At 55.8% G+C, this 10,031-nt stretch overlaps 4 protein-coding genes across 4 annotated transcripts; 2 read left to right on the top strand and 2 right to left on the bottom strand.

Moving 5' to 3' along the window:
* Positions 1-1,800: 1,800 nt before the first annotated feature.
* On the top strand, positions 1,801-2,847 carry SPRG_20429 (hypothetical protein; the record flags this gene model as incomplete). The annotated part of the gene is made up of 2 exons (XM_012347021.1): positions 1,801-2,172; positions 2,197-2,847. 2 exons carry the CDS (start codon positions 1,801-1,803, stop codon positions 2,845-2,847), a joined length of 1,023 nt encoding a protein of 340 aa, XP_012202411.1.
* Positions 2,848-3,187: 340 nt separating this feature from the next.
* SPRG_07622 (hypothetical protein) lies at positions 3,188-3,793 on the bottom strand (the record flags this gene model as incomplete). Its single annotated transcript, XM_012346900.1, has 1 exon — positions 3,188-3,793. The coding sequence occupies one exon, from the start codon at positions 3,791-3,793 to the stop codon at positions 3,197-3,199; it is 597 nt and encodes a 198-aa protein (XP_012202290.1). The 3' UTR covers positions 3,188-3,196.
* Positions 3,794-4,771: 978 nt separating this feature from the next.
* On the top strand, positions 4,772-5,378 carry SPRG_07623 (hypothetical protein; the record flags this gene model as incomplete). Its single annotated transcript, XM_012346901.1, has 1 exon — positions 4,772-5,378. Exon 1 carries the CDS (start codon positions 4,779-4,781, stop codon positions 5,376-5,378), a length of 600 nt encoding a protein of 199 aa, XP_012202291.1. The 5' UTR covers positions 4,772-4,778.
* Positions 5,379-5,890: 512 nt separating this feature from the next.
* Positions 5,891-7,524, bottom strand: SPRG_07624 (hypothetical protein). The gene is made up of 7 exons (XM_012346902.1): positions 7,150-7,524; positions 6,852-7,106; positions 6,686-6,797; positions 6,459-6,639; positions 6,245-6,413; positions 6,152-6,197; positions 5,891-6,103 (listed from the first exon to the last, which is right to left on the bottom strand). Exons 1-7 carry the CDS (start codon positions 7,517-7,519, stop codon positions 6,001-6,003), a joined length of 1,236 nt encoding a protein of 411 aa, XP_012202292.1. The 5' UTR covers positions 7,520-7,524; the 3' UTR covers positions 5,891-6,000.
* Between the last annotated feature and the right edge of the window lie 2,507 nt (positions 7,525-10,031).

Here is a 10,031-nt window from a genome sequence, read left to right on the forward strand (position 1 = left end):
GTCCTCGCGGGCTTGATACCGCTGCGGTGGAGCGACAGCAACTATACTTTTGACATCAAGCTCTGGCTTCTCCTCCGCGACGAGCTCTCAACGATGCGATATGAGAAATCATTTTCTCGACCTCGCGTCGCGCAGCGAGCAGCAGCCGTCCAGCCAAAGCTGGCTCCCACCCCTCTAAACATCGGGCCTGCTCCGTTTAACTACTGGAGTGTGCTCTGGAGATTCTTGGGGCTCGGCTACGTTGTGTCGTCTATCTCTGGATCCATCTCGTACTTAAGTGTCTCTCAAGTCAATTTGGCGAATGATGTCTATTGGGCCACCTTCAACACCACGGGTGCCCACGCCTTCCTCGCCAACTGGCTCAACGAACAACTCGTCCTTGGTAATAGCACCATGCTTGATCTCTCGCTCGATCGACCGAGTATCAACGCCATGGCATCCTTTGCGTCATCGACTGCCCTCGTGGCGTCGCCTCAAAACTATGGCGCCTACCTCCAGCACACGCTACTGAGCTCGATCGAGGCGACGATTGAAGGACTGAGACGCTCGAATGGCTGTGACGCGCCCTGGATCTTTTCTCCGTACTGCTATCTCGACCTGAAGAGGTCGTGGACGATGGCCAACTCGGCCAAGCGCCAAGCGAGGTGCGACGCGAGCATGACGACCAACGGCGCCGTGTACTTGGAGACAGTTCTGCGCAACGTGGATTTCGGCAGCTTTCAGAACTGCTGGGGCACGGGCTTTGAGATTGGTATCGGTGCCGAGCTCAAGTTGTCGTCGGAAGGTCGCGCCTGGCTGGATATGGTTTCTGGTACAGCGCCTCAGTTGAGTCCGAGTGACGAAGCTGTTCACTGGCGGTCGTTTGGCCTCACAACGTACCAAACACAGTGGCAAAATTACAAGAAGCTCGGCGTTCGCAACAGCTACTCGATCATCAACGCGTTTGGCATTGAGTACCCGTTGACGCTGGCGTCCCAACCCGGCACATATCGCCGTGGCAGCCAGACGACGTTCAAAATGTACTGGTCGCTGGCCAACGATCTCTCGGCGGTCGCATCAAACTCGTCTGGTATGGGTGGTCGCAGTCTTTTACGGTCCAGCGCCACCTACGCTTTTACCAACACCTCGCTCGCGAATGTTTACGTGATCAACGCAACTCTGGCGTCGCCATTGTCCCCGGGCTTTCAGCTCATCAGTGCACTGCTGGGCCCGTTTGGCTCGATCGATATGGTGTATGTCCCACCACCCGTCGCCCTACAGCAGCTCGTGTCGTACCTGCTGGATGCGACGCGGACACCGCTCGCTGGCAACGTCGCCGCGCAAGCCGCGTACTTGAACATTACACCGCTCGACCTCTCTCGACCTGTGCCCCTTTCCTGGCTCTCGAGCCGTCTAGCAACCTTTGGAGGCTCGCCGCTGTGCCCGGAAGTGCCCTCTGGCGCCTTGCTTTCTCTCACGGGTCTCGGAAGCCTTCTTTCGTTCGATGGCATTTGCTTGCCGACGACAGGCACGGTCAAGATCCAAGCAACGCGGGCGCAGTACGTTCTTGGCGCGATTCTTGCGGGACTCGAACCCGCCGACAATTTCACCATGATTTGCGCGTCCGATCCCACGTTTACGCGTCAGTGCAGCGCCTACCTGCCCACGACCCTCTCGTTTATGGCCACTTATATGCAACTACCGCCTTGGCTCGTAGCTCAAGTCAGCACTGTCCACGACGCGGTCTACGACTGGAACATTTCGCTTTTGTTTTATGGTCGCAGTGGTGTCAACACATCCCTTGCGCTCTCACTGCACCGCATGAACGTACTCGAGGAGCCTTCGTTCCGCTTCTTTGCGTGGCTTTTCCTCTACGACTGGGTCGTCGGCGTCCGCGAAGTCGTCTCGTTCCAAGGCGATGCTGACCACCTCACACTCATCACAGACATGCAGTCGCCGCTGCTGCAAGCGACACAACCTTGGCAAGTCCCAAGCAACATTGCGCAGTATTTACGAGCGGGTGTTCTCTACGTTACGGGCGTCATGATTGCAATTGCTGGCCTCGCCTTCGTCTACATCATAGCTGGTCGCGGTCATTTCGAAGGCCTCAACATGCTCGAGCTCGGCCGTGTCGGCGGCATTGTCTGGGTCGGAAGGCCATTTTTACTTCTCCGGAGTGTCACGGCCATGGTGGTTCTCTCAACCGCGACCTTGCAGTTGCAGAATTCAGGTTCTTTAAGTCACTTTGCAACGGTCCACGATCCGTGGTACAAGACGCTACTGGCGGCCAATGAAGTCACGTGGCTGATTACGATTGTCAACGACATCTTATTGGTCGCCACGGGACCGTATGCAGCGCACTATGTCGTTCTCAACGGTGTGCTGGTGTGGATCGTCGCTGCGGTCGTATCGATTTGGGCGCCCGTGACGGCCACGCTCTCGGTGAACCTGACGTGCGAGGTCGAGGCGGTCGACTACCAAGTGCTCTGCACCGCGGGCACGATTGCCATTGGCCATCTTGGCCGCATGGCGCTCTTGATGGGACTGGTCCTCGTCGCCCATGGTATCTGCTACGTCGTCGTCAGAAGCTACCACCTTCGCGCGTCGGCGACGGGTGTCACGTCACTGTTTCTCACGTCGGGCGCCAAGTATTTGTTTACGCAATCGCCATGGATGCACAATAATGTCTATTACATGGACCGTGCGTCGGCGGCACTCGTTGGGCTCTTAACACTGCGACTCGGTGCCGAGATGGTCGTGTTCGACATCAAACTCTGGCGCGTGTTTCTCCTCCCGATGCCCCCCAAGACGAGCCTGCCGCAAGCGCTCGTCGTCGCGACACCACTCCGCGACGATGCGTTGCGATAAGAATAAGAAACCTCGCCGTGGTCGTACTCTTGTATTCTCGCTCCATCCAAGAGTTGAACCGAATTCTGCTTTGGTTCGCATCGATATTGCCGGAATCGTAGTTCAGTGTGTGCAACCCCAAGCATGATTTCCATAGCCCTTTTGCAGCGATGATTAGCCCTTTTGCAGCGAAACGAGCATGCCATGAATATCCAACGGCATGCTACGTTCTAGTCGTCGTACCATTCAAGTAGAGTTGACTTCAAAGCTCAGAGGTCGAATAGCACATGGACGAGACCACACTCGACGCGCAAAACACAAAACCAAATGTCAAAACGGACTCGCATGACGTGTCGCAAGTGTATTTGTCTTAAAAGTCGTTTTTCCATTGGCGAAACTGGAAGAAAAGGTCATGGTTCTCGTAGCTGCACATCTCCATGCGCGAGTCACCAAATTTTGGAATCAGCAAGCACCAGCCGATATGGCGCTTGCTGCGAATCATTGTGCCACGATTCCAGTCGTTAAAGTCCCACTCCCAGCGCTGGTTGACTTCGTCACGATTGCACTTGTAGCCGTGCACGAACGGCTTGTTGGCAGCGGGGTTCCACCACGCATCGAGGCACAAGTCGTCTTGGACGTTGCGCAGCATGTTGAATTCGGTCGCTCCGTTGGACTTGAGGACGTGCCAGACCTTGCCGCCCGCGTCGGTCGCGCGGCGCGTGTTGACGATCGTGTTCCAGATCGTCATATACGAGTCGAGGCGTTCGACAGGAACCCAATAGTGAGGCGAGCGTAGCACGCGCTGGACACCCCACTTGTCGGTGAGGTCCGGCCAGTTCAAGGCCGCATCTTCGACACGAAGGTTGCCCGTCTTGTTGGCGGGCACCGTAGTGGTGTTCATCGCGGTGGCGTTGACCAACGCCATGGCCAACACACTGCAGAGGCCGAGGACGCGCAGCAGCGACATGAGACGAGGTCGATGCAAATCGGAAAATGAGGCATATTCTGGCGAAATCCAATACAGCGCGACGGTGGCGATCGCACGTCCTTGCAATCGAGTGCTACGTATACGCTGCTTGACGATGGACACGGATCGCCTGTCGGCGGATTCAACCTCCAAGAACGGTGTAGACATGGTGCGCTACGGGCGCAAAAAGGCCGACGGCGCGTAGAAGCTGCTCTCGATAGACGCGATGCAACAGTGATGTGGACTGCAAAAACATATGTCGCATATCACACCATTGCCAGACCAGATGTGGGTATGCGTCAGACGACGAGCCAGCGTCTGAGAATAGCCGCGGTCGCGCAACGTACCTGCAACAAAGGACGACGAGAAAGGCGGGATGCGCCCTTATTTCTTGCCGACCCTTTCTATTACAGTATTCCTTGGAGACGTAGCCCTCCGTTGGTCTCTGCATGAAAGTGCGACTTGTTGTCTGACCCGAATGACGTCTGAAAGCGAGAGCAACCGTTCATTTCGTCAAGGCTCTTTTCTCTCATTCGGATGGGTGCTTGCTGCTCTCCATGTGGGACTTCGTGCATCCGTGTCTGAGAATTCTTAAAGTGTTGCTTCAGTTGCTGTTGCTTCCCCCTCTCCTAACCACAGGTTGCGACATGGGATCTTGTCGGGCTTTTCCAGGTGCCGTCGGGCGTGGGATTCGCTGCATTTGCGTTTCTAGAGTTGCTAGTCCTCTTAGACTGGTTGAGCTTTTGCAATGCATAAAAGGCATACGGTGGCATCGTGAAGGCATCAATATGCCGTCCACATCCTATTAAACATCAGCAGAACGCATCGCCGATTCTTCTCGATCCTCTCGCGGCCGCTCTTGCACGCAATACACTGTACAAGAAGTGGAGTGGTACAGTTCAACCCGCGGGTGTAGAGACACGAAGTTGTCGTTCCATCGCCCCTCTCGTATCCTTCCCGTCATTTCTACTTTGGCATCTTTGGCATGGCGCAGCTCGTCGTCCTGCGCTGGTGCCTCGTTATGGCGTTGGCTGTTGGCTATGCCGCCGCGATGAACAGCACAGTGCCTGCCAACAAGACGGGCAACCTTCGCGTGGAAGACAGCATGTTGCCAGGCACCGACATCAGCAACAAGTGGGGCATTCAGCGAGCCGTGCGCACACCGTACTGGTGGCGGCCCATCGACTGCCTCGACTCGTGGATGACGATCTGGAACACGATCGTCAACACGCGCCGCGCGACCGACGCGGGCGGCAAGGTCTGGCACGCTCACAAGTCGAACGGGTCGCCGCAGTTTGATATGCTGCGCAACGTCCAAGACGACTTGTGTCTGGATGCGTGGTGGAACGACTATGCGCGCAAGCCGTTCGTGCACGGCTACAAGTGCAGCTACGACGAGCCCAACCAGCGCTGGAGCTTTGAGCTCCCGACACCCGGTGGCGCTGACGGCAGCAAGATTTGCAGCAAGCGCCATCCCGGCTGGTGCTTGGCCATCAGCGCATTCGGCGACTCGTACATGGAGCCATCGTGGAGCACGGACGACAATCTTATGTTTGGTTTTCGTCCGTGGTTGGAAGAATTCTAACGCAGTTATTGAATGCAACGTTTTTTGACGCGCCGACTCAATTCTCAAAGAAATAGGCCCATTTTGAGCTCCACCTTTTCAGAGTAGCAAGCAGAAAAACATCTTGGCAGGCGGTTTATTACCGGGATTACCACTACCAAGTATATTTATGGCCTTGCCACTACGTATGAGTTTTTGTATGTGGTCCATCGTCAAGCTACTTGATCGACCAGAAGCGTCCGCGGTCGTGAGCCAGACCCGTGTTGCGTAGCTCCACTTCGCAAGCAGAAAAACATCTTTTGAGTTCGTATGATGCCTTTAGCAGCCTAGGGAGTACAATACGGTATAGCACAATAATCAATCTACGAGATCGATAGATTAATCAATTGATGGGCACGAGTATCAAGTTGATACATGTGAGTCCACCCATGGATTGATGCAAAACCACGGTTACCATGCTCGCCTCGGAGATCGATCGGTCGCTGGACAGATAGATAGATGGATAGATAAATGGATAAGACAGGAGATAGAATGTGTACATCATTCAGTTCTTAGTATCTGGCTGAACAGCGAGCAATCAATTCCCCTCGCCAACGCTACACAGTTCCAATCTAAAACAACACAACTCGAACCAGCCGATGGCTTAGGCACACACGAGGCCATCGGCGACAACCAGCGACTGGATCTGGCGCCGGACGCGGGCCATTGCATCGTCTTTCGAGGCGTCTTTGGACGGCGCGTTGGTCCTACACCACACCAGAGTCTCATCTCATATCAATGCATCACGCGCGTACGCTTGTTGCCACTGCTGGTAGCACACGGAGACTTCGTACCGCGCCTCTATCCATAATATCTATCAGCACAATGTGGACAAGTTGTCCATGAACCCTTGCAGTGGGCGACGACGGTCTGGTACTTGATCGAGTGCCGGAGCGACGTGAGCTCCTTCATGCGCGCGTGCAGATCCTGGCCAATGGCGGCAAACATCTCGCTGTCGACCGCTTTCTCGGGCGTGAATCCGAGCTTGAGCGGCGTCGCAACGACCGCAAACAAGTCCTACACGCGTTGTGAAGAACGCAGCGTTGCATGGAGGGAGTCGACCTCGCGGCAAGCGGCTTCAAACACCTGCAGCTGCGCTAGGAACGTCTCGATCGATGTAGAGACCAGCGCGCAAAACTCGCCCGGCGCCTCCTCAAAGCGCAGGATGGCCTCGCGACTTGAGAGAATGGCCCCGAGGTCGGCATCGCTGAAGCGACCCGCGTCGTTGAGCACCGACGCGTTCCTAGTTGAGTGTGTTTAGACAACCGGTTCATGACGTGGCAGCGTACGCGACGCGCAGCGTCCTGGCGATTTCCGCGTGCGGCGCCAGGAGGGCATTCAAGCTCTCGGTGAAGGACCGAATCTCAAACTGAATCTGCTTTTCGAGTTTGAGCGGCGTCGCTACACGAGATGCTTCAACTACGAGCACAATATATGGAGTTGAGATGAGTAGACCTTGGAGCGCAGTCTTGTACTTGGCCAAGCTGCGCTGGTACCATTGCTTGAGCTCCGACTTGTGCTTCTTGGCGTTCGCTGGCAAGTGCGTTGTCGCCATGCTCTCGCGCAGCAAGACCACGAGGTCGTTGCGCTTGCGCGTGAGGATGCGCAGAACGCTCGCTTGGGTCTCCATGTCCTGGCGCAGCGTCGGCACATGCGCCGATAGCTTGAGGTACAGCGCCGCGAGCTTGTCGATGCGCATCGCAAAGTGCTCTACGGCGCCATGAGAGCCATGCAGATGCATGCATTGTACTACCTTGGAACTCCTTGTCGTAGACGCGCAGAGCGTTCCACGGCTGTGGCCGCGGGTCCAGCGCCTTGATCTCCGTTTCGAGAAGCTTGCTGTAGCTCAGGACGTCGTCGTAGCCGAGGAAGAGTGGCGTCGCCTGCGTGAGGAGCGCGATCTTGTCGCGCGCCGTGCGCAGGAACGGGCAGAGCTGCGCGAGCTTCTTGGCCGCGAGCGGCTCGAGTACGTCGAGCTCGCCGGTTGCGACGCGGAAGAGGTTGAGCAGCGAGCAGAGGTCGTCGATGATGTCGACGAGCGCGAAGCGGTACTTCTCGACGAGCCGGCGCTCGTAGCGCCCGAGGAGCTCGGTCTCGGACTCGGCGTGGTCGGGCTTGGCCATTTTTTCGAAATTGCACTTTGAGTCCAAGTTCAACGAGTTTTTCGAATTGCGTTTTATGGGTTGAACGTGTGGAAAACGTGTGAAAAACATTTGACACCTGGTAAACCACTCCATATTCACCTTTTTAACACGGGAGCGTGCGTGGATTGGATAAAACGTTGTGGTTTAACCTGCACAGAGCCGAGGTGAAACGAGTTTCGACGGCGCGATCTCGGATAACAACATCACGAAGGCGGCTACCTGGATCGCCACAGACAATTTCCCACGTTACGTGACCGCTCTTGTCCGCTGCTGCCAGCTCATTTCGCCTGCTAATCATGCCGTGCGCCCAACCAGTGCCCCGCCATGGCTCGTCAAGCTCGGACCCCGCGTCGTTCTAACGGCGACTATGAACGGCCGACTGACCGACTACCGAGAGCGACCGAAATTTTACTGGCTTGCAGTGACACACCTTGGCATCCCAGAGACTTTCTACGAGCAACCGGGCCGAGCAGCCTCATTTGTACCTCTACGGCAGCCAGCCTACATCCTTTCGCGATACGGTGACTTTGTGTACCGGGTAGAGCTGAAAGCCGTGGCCGTCCGCGCCAGCTTGCACTTTCTCGGCCACGATGCTCGACACTGCCTTCTCTGCGATGCGCCAGCCCGTGAAACGTACGACCATCTTTTGGTGCGCTGCCCATACGTCCGCGCGATCTGGTGCGCTTTTGCACCACCGATGCGGGGCATTTTGCAGATGCGACTCCTGTCGTCGGTCGCTAGCTTTCTCTACGACGACGTCGCCGCGCCGTACTCGGTCCACACGTCGACCATGCATGCCCTCTGGTCGATCTTACGCGCTTGCGTCTGGTATTGTCGTTGGCTCGATCGCAACAACCGTGTCTTCCGCTCGACGCTGACGCAACTTCCCGCTGCTGCGCTCGCGATCCAGGCAGCTACTATCGCACGACTGCATGTCCGGCACTTGGCTCGTCACGCTGTGGTGCCATCGCTTGACGCACCGACCACGCCTCACGAGCGCATTAGGAAGTCCACCACATCTTGTAATTGCATGTAATTTCAACAACGACTCGCCAAGTGAAACGGGGCAATTGAAATGATTGACTGAAAAATCAAAATTGTTTGAGGTGGCGACGACACGTCTTCCCATCTGGTCTGGTTTGCGTACCGTCACGTGTGGATGCTGCGGACCGATGCTGTGGACCGTTTCTTTCCCGCACGTCGCTGCCGTCGCGGCTTTTCAACTTCAAACAACCGTGTCGGCGAGTGAAGCGCTCCATCGCACTTCGTTAGTTAGAAGGGCGGATCTGCCGTAGCGATCCAACCACGCAACCATCAAAGCGTCTCGAATCGAGACGCTTTGATGGTTGGATGGCTCTAATCATATTCCAGTTTCTTGTATCGATACAAGAAACTGGAATATGATTACAAGTGCGCATATTGATGAGATGCCAGACAATTGGCGTCGGTCAAGACATACTAGTACCGGTACCTCACTGGTGAGCGCTTCGACGCATGGTGGACGAGTCCAGCTTCCTGTTCCTGTCTAAAACCGTCGTAGAAAAAAGACATTGGTCGCGGTGGCTTTATCCCAAAGATACAGCGTGTCGTCGTCCGCGCCGTCGACTGTCATGGCGTGTCACGTGTTGGAACGCCGTAGCATCACGCAGCGACGGGGACATCGGACGACGCGCATCTTGTCCTGCCAGTGTCAACGCCGCTTAACGAGATAGTACCACCAAGGAAACTACCCGGATAGGAAAATGACAAAAAGGGAGTGTTGGGAAAAGCTGCGTCAAAACGGGAATTTGGAAAAACAATAACCATTCACTTAAATTCCCACCAGGGTAATTGGGGTTGTTTGACAAAGTCGTCGCAGCGGACGGGAGGTGGGGTCATGTGAGGTGTTCAGGAAGGTTAAGTTCAGACGGGTGCATTTGACGTTTAACCCTAACTAAATGAGCCGTTTCATCGCGCTTCTTCCTTGTGTTCTTTGTGGCACATGCCGAGCGTTGCCTTATTATGGTGACCTTCTTCAGTGACATTCGTGTCCGGATGGGGGGTATCCGGATAGAAAGAATCGGCGCGTCGGGATCGAACCGGCGACCTCTGGAGGTGGAAGCAGGAATCATAAGTTCAGGAAGGTTAAAGAATTGTTGTACAGGTCTTGTTTGCGGGTAAGGAGGCGTAGGAGGAGAGGGGTACGTGAAGTGCCATTGCATAGCAAAACCAAGTTGATGTTAGTGATGCTCCGCGCGGTCAAGTTCCGCGCACATTTGCACTGGCTCGATAGGGCCGACCAAGCGTGCCTCTTCTGCCCCGCGCACGAGACGTACCGCCACTTCCTCGTAGACTGTGACTTCATCAAGGACGTGTGGAGCACGCTTCACGCCGTCACGGTCCCTTTGGGCGTGACCTTGCCGACTACGCTCTCCGGCTACCTCTACTCGACGCCCAAGACGGCGTCCAGCATGCACCAAGCCGCGTTCCGCTACCTCTGGCCCGTGCTCCG

The sequence above is a fragment of the Saprolegnia parasitica genome, assembly GCF_000151545.1.
Source record: "Saprolegnia parasitica CBS 223.65 unplaced genomic scaffold supercont2.32, whole genome shotgun sequence".
Classification (NCBI taxonomy): Eukaryota; Oomycota; class Saprolegniomycetes; order Saprolegniales; family Saprolegniaceae; genus Saprolegnia; species Saprolegnia parasitica.